The sequence below is a fragment of the Orbicella franksi genome, chromosome 3 (genome assembly GCF_964199315.1).
Source record: "Orbicella franksi chromosome 3, jaOrbFran1.1, whole genome shotgun sequence".
Taxonomy (NCBI): domain Eukaryota; kingdom Metazoa; phylum Cnidaria; class Anthozoa; order Scleractinia; family Merulinidae; genus Orbicella; species Orbicella franksi.
In genome coordinates, this window is record NC_138147.1 from 6,468,252 (window position 1) to 6,487,017 (window position 18,766).

The window sequence follows — 18,766 nt, forward strand, 5'->3', positions numbered from 1 at the left end:
CAGCAATTAGTAGTGCCAAGCTAGAAGCTGTTCACCATACTGCAATTAGAGAAATTTTGTTTTACTTGTGCATAATAGCTTTTCTATCTGATCTCTCGAGTTGAGAACATTTAGCTTGTGTTAAAAAATAACAGCAAGCTAACAATATCAGTGATTTGACTCTTGAATTTGTATAGGTAAACACACGTTTTCGAGTTCAATTTGGAATTAATTTGCACGAGTGAGTTTTTCAAAGAACTGAAATTGCACGAGCCGAAGCGGCTCGTGCAATTTCAGCTTTTTGAAAAACTCACAAGTGCTAATTAATTCCAAATTCAACGAGAAAAACCGTATGAGTACTTATTAATAATATAAACATGAAAAAATTCGCTTGGAGGAAGTGCCGGAAGATCTTTCTTGAGGCCATTTTCTCTCATTCGAGAAGACTTTTCAACGTTTCCGCACTAAAGTTTGGTCATCAATTTACGTGATATCATTGATTTAGAAAATTCCCTATTTTCTTTCAGCCAATCATAATCTAGAATTACGATGTGTAATTTGCACTGGTGTTACACTTTTTGCACTGGTGTTACACTGGAACTGCACTGCTCTCAGCCAATCAGAATGGAGTAATTTTTTCATGTATATTATTAAGTGAGTTATACTGACTTGCAACAACAGTTACAAAAAATCTAGCTTCTTTTTTAGTGCCACTTAAAGGTATCGATGTACACATTTCAAGTTATGGCAAATAAATAACATTTGAATCACTTTGTTCTCCCCGTTGGTAGACTGTTTGAATGCGATCCCGGCCCGTTTCTTTCGAGGCTCGAAGTTGCGCATTCGCAAAACCAGCAGACGAATTACATTTTCGTGAGAGGGACATTAGGTGGGGAGTCTCAAGAATACAGTGGACACAACTTCTTCTCCAAATTTTTTAGCACTCGCTCGCAGTTTCGTTCCCTTTGCATGCTTTTGGAAATGAACGCTAGCTGTAGAGTGTTCCACTTGTTTCACGAAAGGGTGTAGTTGTAAGAGTTTTCCTCGATCATTTAGCCAAATCTTCTTTCGATACGCTACTTTAATGAAGAAACAATCAGAAAAACTATTCTACTCTGGTAAAGTAACGGGAATTGGGGCAATGGAGGGTCACTGAAAACGTTCCCAGAGGAGGATGCGGAACCCTTACGTGGGAGACGTGGGAGTTTCTCCGCCCCATTGTCATCCGGGAGTGCATATTTTGGCACGTGACTTGTTCCAATATGGCCGCAGACTTCTGCCACTCTGTGGCCGAGATTGGTGAAATTGTGCAATATTTGGTGGACTAAAAATCTTACCTCTATCGTAAAACAAAGCAAATGATAGGAAAATGTCACGTTGCTCGCAATGACCTATTTTTGGCCCCCTGGCAAGCAAGTTCGCTTCGTACTGAAAGCGAAAACCACAACAATCCGTGAACTTTGAGGATATCGAATTTGGTCGCAAAGTGGGTAAAATCTTGATTCCTTTGCAAAGAATACACTTCAGGAAGGTAAGATTGTCTCTGCTGTATTATGTCTAGATTGTTGTCGTGTATTTCTGGGTTACACTATTCCAAGTTTACACAGCTGTGTAATTTATTGAAATCGTAGAGTTAGCGATAAGCTTAAGCTTAAATCTTAATTGACATGCAATATTGTATTGAATGTCAGCCTTATATGAAAAATATATTATTTGGCATTCCTTTTAAAGTTATTAGAAACACAATCTAACTTATTACTGTATTCTATTTGTAAGGTGTTACTATAATATTTGAGCTGATGCCCCATGTCCAGTGTTGAAAGGAAGTTCCTGTTTTGATGATACAGTTGTAGACAAAGATGTGATTGCGGGCCAATGATTGTCTTATTAGTAGTTATTTTACGGGACTTATTTTTATTGTCTTATATGATTTTGCCATTGCTGTCATACTGTAATATTAGAACACAATGCTCCTTATGATTCGTGAACGTAAATTTGTGACATGAGTTAGCTCCACTCGGTAGAAGACATTCAAACAAAGTGCAAAATCTGTACAAATTATAACTTCAAATATCATCCAGTTAAATGCGATTTAATGGACTAAACAAGAAGCAGCACCAGTGTTACCTTTGCAGTCAGCAGTGTTAAGCTACGTGCAGGATTCCATGTTTTCTTGGACCAGAGGGCATTAAAGCAGTTTGCGTTTAGTCAGCGTTTTCTAGAGTGTTAGTATTTTCTTAAGCATGGGGGCTCTTCTCAGAGACTGTTTCCCCCCCTTTCCCACCCTCTCTTTCCACTGTTTTATCAGTGTCACAGGTGCCCATTTTTTCTCCCTTCTGTGTGGGGGCTCCATGGGAGCAGTCCCATCTAGGAGCTGGCTGCCAATAGTGGAATCTCATAGCTGTCTCAGGCACTAGGGGCTTTATTAAGGTCCAGGCACCAGTCAAATTGACTAGCTTTGAGAATGATTACGCCAGCCTGGTTGACCATGTAGAGGAAAGTTTTTCTTTTAAAGAAGTTCAGTCCAAAACATTCTGCCTGGCTGTGAAAACCAGTTGTCCTTGGGCTGAAAAAAATTACTGTAATGAAACCCCTCAGGCACCCAACCTCCATTTTGTGAGGCAGTTGATACCGGTACTAGTGGTATTTTAACTCTAGGAAACCAGTTCAACTAATTTCAGGTTGTCCTCTTAGTTCTCTTTAGTTTGTGCGCTGCATCACCAAACACCGCACTGCAAAGTAAAGCTCAAAATTGCGTTTTGTGAAAAATATTTTGATTATGTGAAAAATCTAATTGGACATTTGAGTGTGAAGTATTGCTGAGCATATTACTCATGTCTAAATTAAGTAATAATAATATATAAGATGTATACTTGACAGAACTACGTTATAAATGAATTGGTGCAATGATCTGTTATGGTTTGTTTTTACCCTTGAATGGTACAATTTGGTGCTTTCCTTTGTTCTGGTGCTGGGCTGACATGAGGTGTTGATTCACCTGTAGTCTTGATCTTCACAGTCGTAACAAACTTGTTACTTTATGGGTGAAGAAGATCCATCAAGAATACTCAGCTGTAATAGGTGTTACGGGTTATGGTCCTTATTGTACAGGTCCAGAAAATATCCATACCCACACCAACAAATTCACAGGTGGTGGGGAGTCTCAGTAGCCAATTGGAAATTTTTAAAGGGAAGGTACATGTATGAAGCTAAACTGGACATTTCAGAGGGAGGGGGGAACAATCCAAAGGGTCATCTTTGATGAAGGTACTCATATTTTCTGGAACCACACATTGACAGCCCTGCTGGTGTATGGTAATATAATATTAATATTAGTAATGTATATCACAATCATATCACAAAGGAAAATACTAAATTGTACTAAGGGCAATATTGAACAACACTTTACCACATCCAGCATATGTAAAATGTAATCTCTACAGATATAGTGAACTAGCCATGCATATTTACAACCAAATTAAAGTAAACCCCTCCCTTGTTCCCTGGTTGGGCAGACATTGTTTTAGGACTTTTAAACACTTGTCTTTTGCCTCATTACTGGCAGCTCCAAATTTCACTTCCTTTACACTCTTTTGACATTTTGACTGTTATTTTAGATATGAACCGAACCTTGCTTGTGGAAGAAGGAGATGATGATGGTGACAATAGGCAGGATAAGAAAAAGAGAGAAAAAGAAAAGTTTCCAGATGCTGCAGGTTAATATAAGGCTATCTTCTTGGATAGGATTGTCAGTAAAAGCTGGTTTTCACTAGCTCATAAGCATAAGCCGACATGCACAGACACAGTAAGATGATGATAATTGTAACCTTTTGTTTGGAAAACTCTTAACAAAAGGTGCTAATTATCAACATCTTACAGAATTCCAGGTAACTTTTCAGGGTAGGGTGTCAATAAGGAATTCAAATGGGTCACTTCACACTGCTCCTATCACCCCATTACAAATTTTCTACTAATTTGTTGGGTCATGTAGCTGATCTTGTCAGGTTTTTGACTTGAGACCCCTTACTTATCTGGAACACTGACCTTGACATCCATGACAGTAAAAAAAGTTGAGAAAATTTAGATTCAAAAGGCTGGCAGTGTTGTTTCAGTCTTGCAGTTGTTCTAATAAATCACAAATATGTTTCAACTACAACTGTTACAGCTTGTAATATTTCAAGGGTAGAAAAACTGGAAAGCCTCACAGAAAAACTGGAAAGAACAAATGTGAGGACCTTGAGATTTGTGTACAGCAACAAGATCTCGATGTACGAAGCGCTCTTAGGGCGTATTGGATCAACATCAACCGTAGAAAATCATCGCACTCAAGACATGTTGCTGACTGTGAACAATATTACTCAAGGCAGGGCTCCATCCAGTTTCAAAAATCTTATAACTGAGAAGAGAGCAGTGTACAATCTTCGCGGAAATTTTAATCTTTCCATACCTAAAGTGAACACTACCAGATATGGTCTTAAGTCGTGGCGTTATGCTGCAGCAAAGCAGTGGAATATGCTACCTCGTGATATTCGTTCCATGGCAGGCTCAAAAGACTTTTTGAAAAAGATTCAGCAAACTGATTTTCATGTTTAATACACTTTGATTATATTTTATCGCTTTTAGCTTGTTTTTTTTGTTTTTTTTTTAAGTGATTTTTAAATTAGCTTGATGTAAATGCCTTTTTTTTAATGCTTTTATAATGTTGTACATTACATAATTTAAATCGTGGGGCACCTGGAAACTAGCGAACAGCTAAGTGTGTACTTTTCCATGTTAAATAAAGTATGTCTATGTCTATATCTATGGTATTTCTAATGAGTAATTTGTATGCTGTTCACCATTGTGCCTAGAATTTATACTAACAGAAATGGCCTGCTTATAAGCTGACAGCGTCACGACTAGATTGTGAATTAATTTTATCCTTACAAAACAAGTGTTTAATAGCTTTCTTTTCTGAAAACAGAGAAAAAGAAAAAAATGGCATTCAAAAAGGCTGATGGGAAGAAAGAACATAACAATTCAATAACAGGCTCATCCAAAGTGCAACCCGCTGAAATGGCCGACATGGCTGCAGTGAACCCTGATACTGAAGGTATAACATCTCCAGTGGATTCTCCTGCCATCAATCTTCCAGGAACAAATGTTTACCAGGGACAAACATGTCTTCAAAACATTGTTATTCCTCCACCACCACGACCGGTCGCACTGCAGCAGCTGCCTCCTCAGCACTTGCAACAGAGAGCAAACTGGCCACAGCAACAGCAACAAATGGCTGCTGTCTACATGGTACCAACTCAGCCGCCTCACTTTATTCCAACCGCCTTCCAGTCCCCAGGGCCACCCTCACAGCAAATACCAGGGCAGTTTGTTCGCCAGCCATATCAGCCAGGCCATTTTGTGGTGCCACAGTATCACCAAACTAGTGGGAGTCCTGTTCAAGGTGTTGTGTATAGTGGTCAGGTAGTGGCAGGCTCTCATCCCACCCATGTGCTGACCAGAGCTCAGTCCTTGCCACCTTCAGCTACACCTGGAGGTAATATTATTATTAATTATTTGTCTATAGATGACAGCTTTGTGTAGTCATACTTCTCACTTCATTCCATGTCAGGGCAAACCCAAACCTGTAGATACAGTGTATGATCTATGAAACTCCGAATGATAAATTAGACCTGGTTAACTTTGAAAGGTTTACTGCAAAAAAAAACAAAACAAAACAAAAAAGAATTCATTTTTATACAAGTCTTAAAATGCCTGCACCATATTATGTCAAATTTGTCGTGCTATTTAGAAGGCCAGGAGTTGGTCCACGAAAATGTTGCAGTCAGTTGGATTCTCATTCAGATTTCAGTTTAATGTCTGATTATTAAAATATATTTCATTTTTAATGCAATGCCTTCCACAGTATTTTTTTATTGTCATGTCTTCACATTGATCAGGTGAATTGGCACACAGCTCTGGTTGGGTAACACAACCTTCTGCTAGTCCTCCACCACTGTCAAACAGTGCAGAGTCTTCTTGGGTAAACAATTCAGCTGAGCCTAGAGAAGAAAGTAAGTTCCAGTTGTGATATTACAATAACTACACCTTGCAGTATGTGCAGGAAACAGCTTCGCTATTACAGTAGAAACATTTTATGCTATGTCACATTGAGTGGTGTGGTGGCATGATGGTGTGATAGTTAAGCATGCTGTACCCCAGTTTGTGCAGTCCAGGTTCATGCCCTGGCCAGGGTCACTGCATTTTGTTCTTGGGCAAGACGCTTAACTAGCTCTCATAATGACTCTCTCCACCCAGGTGTACATGTATGAACAGGTGAATGTATGCTGGGACTAACCCCAGACTAGCATCCCATCCAGGAGGAAGTAAAAATGCTCCAGTTGTAGTTGCTCCATCCTATGGAAACCAGAGATAAGCACTGGCCTGATAGGCCACTGGGCTCAAATGCAGACCTTTCGTACATTGAGTGACTGTCTGAACTTGTTTGCAGAGTATATACTTAACAATGTTTCTTGTTCTATGAATGAATGAAAAATATTAGAATCAGCAGATGAATGACAGTAAGATGAATTCAATTTTTAGTTATCAGTTCTAGTTAATCTGGTGCCATATTTTTAATTAGGAACATGGAAAGATAGTGATAATTCAGCAAACAACAATAACAGTTACCCAGTGAACAATAGCCAGTGGGCAGCTTTTGTGCCAGAAGAACCTTCACAAGATGCAAACTCATTTGTGTATGAACTGGATGAAGAGCACAGTTCAAGTGATGAAGATGTGGATCGCAGCAGCTCACCAGAGCTGGCGGGTGAAGAGGGAGAAGTACTTCTTAGGTTTGTAATACAGAATTTAGGTTTAGAAAGTCATACAGTTGTGTGGAGTATGGTATAAAACTTGGGATTTATAGGTCAAGTGTGGAGACTGCCATTATTTGGCAGGAATGATTGTTGAAAATTTTGGAATGAACCTCTGGAAATATTTGAGAATGAATTTTGTTTCGTGTAACTTATGACTCAAATTAATTTTCACTCCAGTGAGGTACAATTGACCAGTTCTTCCTGAAACGTTGTTCCTGTTATAATTTTTTAAGCTTTTTCCCCTTTCAACTCACTTTATCATTAAGCGTGAAAATACAACTGAAGTTGATATATTAAGTTGACTGCTGCCCAATAAGTTTTTATGTCCTTTGTCACAGTACTAGCTTAATGTTGCAAAAGATAATGGAATGAGTGTTAACAGTGATCATTTAATTTAGATCTAAACTCACTAAGCAGTAGTAAACCACTAATAAATATTCTGACCTGCCACTCGATAGACTTCAATATATTTCACAACTTGAACTCTTGAAACACATTTAGACTTATAATTTTCTACAACTATAAAATTGTCAAAAATAATGTTCTTTTATATGCTAGGGCTCCATCACTTGCAAGCTTTGCAGAAAGCATAAGCAGTCTTGAGGAAGAGTCTGAAGACAATATTTGGCGAATCTTGCCTGAGCAAAGAGAGTACTACACAAAACAGTTTAAAAGATTGCAACCAGTTGAAGATGGACTTGTTCAAGGTAACCAACATGAAGATTACTGCACCTTTCAATAACATGCGGTCTCGAAGCTCAACCGACAAGTGCATTTTTTGCTACTGTCAATCAAATGTTCGGCGGCTCCTCCCAACTTCTGACTACTGCCGAGCGTGTGGTAATCAAATCGTTGAACACAGTTAAGACAATGAAACAGTGGTCAGCATTAGTCGGAGGCTGGGTGGAACCGCCAAAAACATTTGATTGACGGTGGCGAAAAACGCATTTGTTGGTTGAGCTTTGAATTTTAGAGTCTGCATGTTATTGAAAGGTGCAGTAACATAAGATTATGACAGTTGAATAGAACCACTGTAAGGAGGAAGGAGGGATACAGTTACTGTTGTGTTTTATGTATTGGAATCTATGTTAGGAGCTGTCCAGTAATGCAAGGTCATGTATGCTATTTATTTTCTTCTTGCCAGTTATTAATTGTTATTTTTTTTTTAAGGTCCTAGAGCAAGGGACTTTTTTATGAAGTCTAGCTTACCAGTTGAGGTTTTGTCAAAGATATGGTGAGTCAGACAATTATATTGCTTGTTGATTAGTCAAGAGTTGTATGTAAAAAATATACCTGTGCTTTTTCTCTTAGGCACCTATCAGACATCAACAAGGATAATGCCCTTAACCTGGATGAGTTCTGCATCGCGATGCATCTGGTGGTAGCACTGCGGCATGGTTTGGAGCTGCCATCAACTTTGCCTGCTGTCTTGTTACCAGAAAAGGAGGAGACTGGAGGTAACATAAATGTTGAACAAAGCATGTACAGTGATTCATCAGACATGACTCCAACTAAAATTGAAAAATGCAAGGCTATTAATTTATGTTGGAAATATATGTGGAGATGAGTCTTGTGTACTTATGGCTAGATTCAAATGACTTAATTCTTGTGCCAGACCTCATTATATTTATTGATGGCATTTCTGGTGTGAAAAGTACATGTAAGGACTGGTTTGCGGTATTTTGTTTTGTTTTGTTTTCTTTTTGTTTTGTTTTTTTTGCATGATTTTCTAGCTGCTATAACTGGTCAATGCAATAAAGTGTACCATTTTGGGATTAATTTAAATTTCTGGTATCATCTTCCCTTTACTTAACATCAAGGCAATTGATAGCAGTTTTCATGTGGTTTTATTTTTGCTTTTCTAAGTGGGTATGCTTGCACATCCTCTTGAAACTCAACAACAAACAGAAGAAAATGAAGAACATGAAGCAGGGAGAAACATTTCTTCTCCAGAGGTAAGCCCACTTGGTAGTGTCTCAATGGAATAAATAATGTGGTCAATAGATATCAGATGCATTTTCAAATGTCTGACGTACACTTGTGCAGGTGTTAATTTATAATGGTAATTGAACTGAGTGGAGTACAATTTGGTCTGAAATCATACGCGTGATTTCAAAATCGAACGAGAGTGCAGCGCAAGTTCGATTTGAAATCACAAGTATGATTTCAGACCAAAATTGCACGACCCGAAGTTCAATTGCCACTTTATTAGATCCATTTTGAAATCGCACAATTTTATCGCCTTAATTTTTAGACTTTTGGTGTATTGTTCCAGTAGCCGGTTTGTTAAAAAAAAAGCAGAACCGGAAACGCCTTTACGTCTCATTTAGTATGCAAAACGATGTCATGTGATGAAAACTCATCCGAGCATGACAAAGAAACAAGTGGTTTTGAAGTCAGAACGAAAATAGTCTGCTTCAGGTATAAAAGTTCAATTCTCGTCGCCTGAATCAATGATGGAAGGTCTTTCTTTCTTCTGTGGTTGAGGCTGAGACTTTTCATTGTCTTTGGAGAAGGAATTTGAAGGTGCATCCTGCGTAATTCTGCGATGGATTTCTTTTGAGTTGTGAAACTCCCTCGAGTGCACGATGCCCAGTGGATGGTACGTTTTTTTTCTTTCATACCGTTTAATGGCATGATTTTAAGGGAGTCCAGCTCATTATCACCTCCGTTTCTTTTTGTGACCTCGGCGAAGGACTCAATACTCAGGACCTTGTCAAGTTCTTGCGGCGCCATTTGTTTCAAGATATTTCCAAGATGGCGGGACTAACACCAGCTTCGTAAGACGTTCATTCATTCACTGGGTTGTGGAGCGGGGCGTATTTTGACTATGTTTATTCACAGCGACAGAGTTGAGCTCTTTTGTTGCTTTGTTTGAAACTACCAGAAACCTGGAAACATCTACCTTCTTGAGACAGCCCTGAATTTGTCGTTGTGTGGTTTTCGTTTGTTTATGTTTTACTGGACTCGGTATCATATGGATTTTGAGCAGATGTTGAAGAAAAATCGCCAAAATATTCGTCAAAATGGACACTGAAAGTTGGAAACTTCCATTAAAGTAGGTGTTCAGCCTGAAGGAGCTGATAATTGTCATTTAGAAACTGTAATTAATTACATTCGTCAAGTGTTTTGGGAAAAAAAAACACAATAACAACAAAGTTTTGGCAATACTAGTTGCTAAATTCTCCACACAGTGGCTTTTTACCTTTCATTTTCCTGAAATTTTATTGTTTACTTTAAACTAATATTGAAATCTGATTTGTTGTTTTGTTTTACTGTCCCATTCGCAATGGCTGAGAAAAAGATGCGATTTAGAGCAAAAAACAGTGCGATTCGTGAATAAATCGCACCATTGAGAGCCAATCAGATTGCAAGGATAACCAGTGATTTCAAAATGGATTTAATAAATATTATAATGTGGAAGCACAACAAAAGGTAATGAGCTTGTGTTAGCCTGCATAGCTTGGCAGTTAAAGCAATTTTTTAAGCAATTTGAGCGTGAATGCACAAAGCGGTGAAGCTGTGAAAACCAGCAGCGAAGCCGAGAGGTTTCTGAGTTGTCTTTCTCCCAGGCTCCTCACAGCTTCACCGCCCGTTAGCACAGCTTTGGCACTCGTTATCACAGCTTTACCGTTTTCTTAGCACGCTCAAATTGCTTAAAAACCGCCAAGCTAAGCAGGGTAAGGTTGTGTGTAACAATACCTTTACTAGTAACACTTTTTACCATTGTTTTGTTTGTTAACGCTAATTTCCTTGCAAAAACATCAATTTTAAGTTAATCAGATAGGCTGTATTTTGTTATGTGGGAGAGTAAGTTGATGATGAAACTTCAAACAGCATTTTTTTATCAGTAGAGCTTTTTGTTCTCTAGTAAAATCAGTTCTGGTTGCAATGATTGCACTGCACTTTTACACACTGTAATGCATGAATGTGTTTTCACAATGCACCGCACCCACTGTATTGCACTTGTTTGTCTGCACAGCACTGGCTACGTTTTACGGAGCCCCACCATCAGGCTGTTACATCACCGCCTGCTAACTTTAGCAACTCTTCTATGAGGAAGAAGGCAGTAAGTGATTGGATAATGCCACCTTGTGAGAATGTTGTCATCATATTTCTAGACCACTTGTAGTCATGGAAGTCGTTGTGTAGTATCATTTAATAACTATGTTTTTAACATGGTCTGATGAAGTCTGTTTGACAGAACCAAACAACTTGTAAAAATGACAGCCAGAGTGGAATTGACATGGCATTATACTTTGTTAGCGTTACTCTAAATATGCCCAACATATTTCATTAATTTGCTTTATCAAATGCATTATAACTCACATTGGAGAGGTTAAGCATGACTTTTACAGCATTGCCGTTTGCCGTAAATGTCATGCTTAACCTCTCTAATATATAGATTTAGGCCAGCCTAAAAGCGTAGCTCCTGGGCCGGGTTGTTCAGAGCCCGATTAAGCTAACCCAGAAAAAGGAAGAATTTTGATCTGAGTTTTGTAACTTTGCGGTGAGGTTTTCTGTATATTCTTTGTCTTCTGTTTTGAGTTTTAATAATCACCATATACACAAAACAAAACAGCAAAATACATTTGTATAGAAGAAGAAGTTATAATTAGGTTAACTTTTAATCCTGGGTTAGCGTTAACCGGCTTCCAAACAATCCTGCCCTGTTTCCAACAAGTTAAGCTAATATGAGCCCGCGATCCAATCAATAACCAGCTTTTGGTCAGCGGTCAACTTCAAAGAACACGTGACCTCGAGGAGCTGTGAACTTGAGCCCGCGATATGGTCATGTGATACTGGTCAGCGGATACCTTGTTTTGACAGGTGTCAACTGATCATAACATGGATGTCCAATATCAAGGAAGTACACGGTAAATCAAGGCTGCATGTCTCTGTCAACCTGTTATTTGGAGTATGGCCGTCGTCGTCGTGCGTACGCGCCCACGAGCAATACCGTTAGCCATGATAACCATGAGAAAATCAACTCATGGGTTTCCTTCTTTTTCCTATATGAGTATAGGGCTCCGCTTGGCGGCCCTTCGGGCCGCCGGAGCTCCACTATCATCAAAAAGAGTTGTGATCTGGTGACTTTTTTTACAGTACACTAGGAGAAAACAGTAGTAACTGTAACTGAAGTAGCCTGTGGACAGTGTAAAATTTGGAAATTTTGTAAAAGGCAATCCATCAAAAAACAAAAACAAAAAACAAAAAGCAAGACAGTGCAAGAATTTTCAATTTCTGAGACAAGATTATTTACTATTAAATAGTTCCTAACTGAAAAAGGAACTTCCAGCATTCAGAATACGCAAGTGCTGTATGAGACTGATCATTCTTGTATTAATAATTAATGTGTTATCGTGTTGTATTTTTATAGCACTCAGTTGTTCAACCCATACCACTTAGAGCTGACCTTGAGGGAGATGGGAACAATGCTTCGAGGCCTAGATCACTTTCTGATCCGACTTCTTTAGACGATTCATCTATTGATGGAGCTTCTCGCAGGACTACCAACCTTGCTAGTCCCAAACCCGTAAATCCGCTCCACATTGTTATGCCTCAATCTCCTGCCCAGCAAGGAGAAGTGCCACAGGCTGGGTCAACCAGTCCTAACCAAGGAGTAACAGCGGAGATAGAGATAGCTCGACCAAGAGCAACGGTCAAACCCAGTCTTCTTGATGTTCTTCCCGGTCAGCTTCTGCCGCCACCTTCGGGAAAGCAAGCCCGTGATGGCTGGACACCTACCAGTAAATTTATATATCAAGGATCAGGACCTTCATCGTCACCTCCATCGTCACCGGAAGAGGACACTCCCACCTCACCGCTTTCTCCTGAGCAAAGAGAGACTCCCTCGCCTCCTCCTTTACAACAAGAGGAAGAAGAGGAAGAACAGCCTAAGGAAGACACCGTCAAAGAAGAAGTAGTGTATCGAGTTAACAGGAGAAGTGGGGAGAGACCAAGGTCAACTGGAGATGTGAAAATTGATAGTAAAAGTGAGGCTAGTTTGCCATCAACACCGGTGGACGAACAAGGTCAGAGCTCTGTATCTTCAGAAGGAAGGAAAGATCCCCCTCCTCCACCCCCTAGGAACAAGAAAGGTCACTCAAGGTCCTCCTCTTTGGATCTCAACAAGCTTTTTGCCACAAAAGCCAAGGAGAATAAGGATAAGGGTATGGAGACTCGTGCTTTTTGCTTGGTACCATTTGAGGTGTGGTGTGGGGTTTGATAATTTTACGGGATGAAAGCGTCGGCTGTTATCGTAATCCTCTAAACTGACATGTAAGCATACAAATTCTCAGTCCTAGTATCGATACATTGATCATAGGGCTAGTTAGAATTTACATATCAAGACAATTACTTAGTTACTTGTAATATCTCTGTTAAATGTTTGCACATTTAGGTACCCCGCCATCGTCCTCATCAAGCTTTTCAAGTCAGGTGTGTGGATGTAATTTTGACAATGTCTAAGCTGGCTACATGTTTTTGGTTTGAGGTTTCGTTTGTTCATTGGATAGTCTGTGTCCTTTGCGATTGGCCAGAGTAGGGAGCGATTTAACACTACCCGGCCACTTGTTAACATATCTCTCAGCTTTTAAGAACGAAGCATACAGAAACAAAAGGAACCATTCAAATTCAATGAGATGTAAATGAGTGGCCCAGTATTCTACATTCTAGCCCGGAGTAGTTACTTTGTTTTTGACGTTTTTGACACTTGAATTTTGAGAACCGCTTTTTAGAGAAAACCGTGCAGTAGAAAAATTAACATTCTCGAACTCAGTAATAATTCGTCGAGTTTAAACAAAGGAAATCATGCCCGTGACGGTGTTTGGATATCTTATCGTATATTAGCGTAGACTTAAACGATTTATTTCTCCGTTTTCTCCTTAGTTTTAGTTTCGATTGAGAAGATATATCAAACACTATAGACAGTGTTTGACCACATTTCCAAACACCTCAAAGTTCGTCAAATATAATTCGCTACGCGTCGTATTTTCAATTCTCCTCTCGGTGTTTGATATACTTGATATAATACGTGAATGACTTTTGGCACCTGATTAGTACTTGTTTCCTTAGACTGGTGACAGTGTGCCTCCAGCTAGGAGTGAACCTGCAACACCAAGACGTCAAAATGAGAATTCCACCAGCGATGACAAGTTGGAAGTGAATCACACTAAAGTAGAGAAGCAGGAAGATTTTGCCGACTTCAGCAGATTTGAGAGTTTTGTGGAAGCGCAAGGCGGAGGAGGTGTAATTAGAAGAGGTTCATCCCCTCGTCCCGCGCAACACAGACGGTCATTTTCACTGGACCATTCTCGTGTAAGGCTTTTTACTTGGAGTTTTTCTTGTGATCATTTTGGATTTACTCAGTGGCATCTCAAAAACTCGTACCGTCAGTCACTTTGCCTGCGTAGCAGAATCCGACCATTTCATGAGCAAACATTCATTGTTATTGTCGAATAAATATATGGGCAATCCTGGTTGTCATGCATGTCGCTTGAGAGGGCAACAGCGCATGAACACACACAAAAAAGAAAAATCCCGTGAAGTTTTGTTTATTTTGTTTCTTTTTCATCTTTCAGGAGGTAGTCTGGTCGCAGCCTTCACCTCCTCAGAAACCTTCCAGTGAAGGTAACATTTTAAAAATCTGTTAGACACGAACCAGAATCGTGAACAAGGCGGACACACCAAGAATTCACTGCCACTGCTTACTGTCTCTTCCCCGCATCATTTCTCCATGGGAATTGCGGATATTTTCATGGACTGATTTTCCCTGTGCTTTGTCAGGAGAAAAACATCATGCTTTGTCCTTGTCTGCCCCTTTATTACCTGCAGGTCCTGCAGTCTTTCCAACTTCGATATCAACCTACAAATTCTCCTGTTAGAACTCCACCCATTTTTCATAGAGTCAGTGGGGGGAATTCATACAATTCCCCGGACATGCTTCATTTTTGTCTTGAATTTAAATTTTGATGATCGGTCACTAGATCTTGATCACACTTCTGTCATTAACTATTAACTCTTTTTTTAAATCCATGTAATTCTTTTGCAGCAGTTGCTACTACACCAAGTAGACCAGCTCACAATCAAGAGGCTCTGCCTAGACCAGTTCCTAAGTTGGTATGTATTCATCACTGTCCAAATTCTTTTTACGTTTAATAATCGTTGCCTTACGTCGTCTAGCCGAGGCTCGCTAATCTAACGTCTTTAACTAGTCACATAATTTTGAGTAAGGAATCTCAACTTGTGATGAGCGTACACCTTAGTTAAACTCAGTTGAACTTGGTTCACGTGGTCACTCCAGTCGACTCCCAGTTATGTGCTCTTTTAAATTTACCAAAAGAACGTGTCACTCTGCTTTTATTGTTTTGTCTAATATTTCACTTTTCTTTTACAGAAACCTCCTAGTCCTCCTACTCTGAAACAGGGAAGGCGATTAGACAAAGATGGAGACAAAGAAAGAAAACTCAAAACAGAACCGCCTAGAGTTATTGTAAGGTGAGTTACATGAAGCTTTCCTTGTGCTGACTTGCGTTAATCGCAAGACACCCATCAGTATGGACATGATACCATATTGACTTCTACACAGATGTTTTTTTTTTCTGTGGTCACGCAATCACCCCTTCCCAATATGGAGGGAGGGTATGACGAGTATGTTTCGTTAAAGAGTTGCTTTTAAATTCTCAGGTAACGCGCTCTCACTTCCTCGCGAATCAAGCTGAGTAAGGGCAGTCCTGTAAATCAAGCTTAAAGTGTAGATTGCAAAATATAGGATACGCATTTTACTGCTTTTATCCTCTTTTCTTTGTAGGCCTCTAACCAAGGAGGACAAACTAAATTCGAGAATAAGTGATCTGAAGGAAAAGAATGCTGCGCTTTCAAAAGTTAACAGCGAACTTCAACAGGAACTTAAAACGGTAGGCTGTAACTGAGACTGATTTGATTGCGCTTAACTGTGTAGTTATAAACGGTTATTAAGAGACGCTTACTTTTTGAGGCTCATTATCGCCCATTCAGTTTGTTGCATACGAGCCAAGTGGCCCATCAGGCCGGAGCTTATCCTGATTTCTGTACCATGAAGGGACTGGGAGTATTTCTACTCCCCCTGGATGGGATGCTAGTCCATCCCAGGGTTACCACTAGCATTAAGTTCGCCGGTACACATTTATACACCTGGGTGGAGAGAGGCACTGTGAGAGTAAACTATCTTTTCCAAGAACACAACACAACACAGTGTCCCCGGCCAGGGTTCGAACCCGGACCGCTGGATGCGGAGACGAGCGCACATTTATAGGGAAAGAACCAACTACTTGGCAGGTGTCAAGCATTGCAGTAAACTCGCCTGGTGAACTCCGAGCTGGCACTTGTCAAGTGGAACTAAACGTGGATTTTTTTTCTATCTCATTCTGTTTCCTCTCTTGTTTTTATTCACAGATAATGGAAAGTCGAGCAGTGCTGGAACTTAAAATGGAAAAGCTCAAATCACCTTCAACTCGGAAAGAGGAAACAGCGAATAAATCAGTGAAATGATAATTGATGTAAAGGAAAGAGCTTTTATCTTCATTCAGTCTTCACATGAACGGAGTTTCATGCGAACTTTAGACAGCACTGACCTAGCGGGTATTTTGCCGACGGTTTTCTGTGCAGACAGAACGCCTCCTCAGTTAAGACCGTCTTAAAAATACTCACGACTCCACACTGAATCACATTTTAGTGTTTTCCTTTTTTATTACTTTTAGATATTCAAACTGTAAGTTAACTATTTGTCCCTTTATAGCCGTGTTGTAAGAGAATTATATTATATATAAACCAAATTTAAGAGATATCGTTATGATATATAATGGGTAGAATCTCAAAAGATGATTAAACATAGAATTTTGAAAATTGGTTGGCATTTTTTTCTTGAGCGTTTGTCGAGTACTGTAAAAACCTGTGTTTAAGTTCATTCCCCAGTATTGCATTGCGCATCCCTACTGCGCATAATTTCACGCGTGATTAGCGCGCGCGCATTAAAAAATGGCGGCTTTTTCTTTACGGCTGGACCTCGCCATAGAGGTAAATCGTCATTTTCTCGAAAACCGGTATGGTGACCTATCAATTTTTTCTGTTGTGTTGAATTGAGTAATAAATTTCTCTACGTAAAATAACTATGAGCCGATTCTCAGTGTTGAGCACGGAACAATCCTCGGAAACGTGGTTTTAGCAAGCAATCGTGACTGTCATCATGGTGCTATTGTAAGGATTTATATGGTACAAACAAGGTGCTGTTGCTCCTAAACGAACATGGGGACCCCTCATTTTTATTTCCAAATTTAAGTTCCTAAAATATAACAGTCAATAGGCAAAGTTTGAGAAAAATCTCAGTACATGCAGGTTCTATTTCCGTGGAATGACCTTAAGAGCCTAGTAGTTTAAGAACCTGCTGGCAGAAATTTGCCATTTTAATACCCCAAAAATATAAAAGTGTTTAGCCAAGTAAGATCAAACAGGTTCTTGTATATGGGTTACAGATACATAATGATAACATTGTAACCAAGGAGTGTGACTTTGAGATTTCACATTTATATTACAAGAAAATAAATAATACAGTTGCGAATAAATACTGTATGTTCAAGGACCAAAACCCAAGTTTATTTCTTCTGGTAATCAACAATTATATCCCCTTAATAGAAATTAAGAACCTAATTAAGTACCTACTTAGCCAAATTGCCAATAACTACCACAAAATACAATAACCTATTTTGCCAGACTTCAAAAAATGTAGGTTCTTACTCGAGGGTGTTTACTGTATATAATATAGAAACTCGTTATCATATAAGATTTTTATATTCACTGAGAAGTTTGACAAAACTGACAAATTAAAACCGTTTCCTATCTTCGTTCTAACAATTTTCCTGATTTAGTGACCTTCATAAGGACATTGGACAATTAAAGTAACTCTAGAAGCCCCAGACATTTTGCAAAAGACTTTGCTATTAATTTGTTTGTAATTGGTACTCGGAGGCAGCGTGTTCGACTGGTTTAGGGCGCTGGTCTGGTTATCCAGAGGTCCTCGGTTCAAGCCCTGTACCCTTGCCTTGACAAGCTGGTCCCGTGTTCGAAATAGCCACCTCTATTGTAAAGACACAACATCCTATTGTTTAAGCGTCTATCCAGTTGCCATTTCTGGTTTTGACTTCATAATGACATGCGTGCGGCTTCTGCTGCACCGAACTAAATTCAGGAATTAATTTCGACAAAAGCTCGGCGAAAGTACGACCACTGAAACAAACATTTGAATTAAGTTCGGCAAGTTCTGGCGTTCTACTCTGGCACGACAGCGATTCAAACGTCGCGCTTCTGCCGCGCGAAACAAAATTCATAAATTACGCATGATGTATTTCAGTTGCCGGGTGGGATTGCGTTTTCGCGGGGAGTTAGGGGAGACTAGCTAAGTGGCTTCAGTAATTCTTGAATTTGGCACGACTCTAGCCTTAGGGGTGATCTGGATCAGGATGAGTGATCCGAGATCACTCAGATCATGGTGCATCCGTGGCCAGAGTTGATTCATCGGTTCCTTTGATGCACCATGATCCGAGTGATCTTGGATCACTGATCTTGATCCAGATCACCCCAAAGGAACCCACCCTAAGTTCATTTGGGGAGCCATTGTACGCATATGGTTGGTTGCAGCTTTTCCTCAGGCGCGCGACTCTGAGAGTCTTGAGCACAGTGAAGTCCCTGTGTGTTTTACTGGTTGCATAGTTCAAGGAAGCGCGAAATACTAATTAACCAGCGTGTTTTACCACCTGTCCTGAAGCAGGTACTTTATTTAGAATTTGCTTGTTATAAGTCCTCAAGCGTAATTCCCACACGAGACATTTGTGGACCCTGTAGTTAATGTGACTATGAACAATTGTTCCCTGTAAGTCATAAGGGGTTTGAGAAACCAA

The 18,766-nt window shown here is 39.7% G+C and overlaps 1 protein-coding gene across 3 annotated transcripts; it reads left to right on the plus strand.

Moving 5' to 3' along the window:
• Positions 1–1,367: 1,367 nt before the first annotated feature.
• LOC145480942 (uncharacterized) lies at positions 1,368–16,718 on the plus strand. Of its 3 annotated transcripts, none has more exons than XM_081459287.1 (18): positions 1,368–1,510; positions 3,597–3,695; positions 4,943–5,512; positions 5,916–6,029; positions 6,599–6,809; positions 7,392–7,540; positions 8,004–8,067; positions 8,145–8,290; positions 8,700–8,788; positions 10,816–10,902; positions 12,214–13,006; positions 13,237–13,274; positions 13,911–14,153; positions 14,417–14,465; positions 14,887–14,954; positions 15,232–15,332; positions 15,646–15,751; positions 16,269–16,718. In XM_081459287.1, the coding sequence occupies exons 2-18, from the start codon at positions 3,599–3,601 to the stop codon at positions 16,362–16,364; spliced, it is 3,021 nt and encodes a 1,006-aa protein (XP_081315413.1). In that variant the 5' UTR covers positions 1,368–1,510; positions 3,597–3,598; the 3' UTR covers positions 16,365–16,718. The 3 variants fall into 3 exon arrangements, with proteins under 3 accessions (XP_081315413.1, XP_081315414.1, XP_081315415.1); XM_081459288.1 differs by having other exon boundaries at positions 14,890–14,954; XM_081459289.1 differs by lacking the exon at positions 10,816–10,902.
• Positions 16,719–18,766: the final 2,048 nt, after the last annotated feature.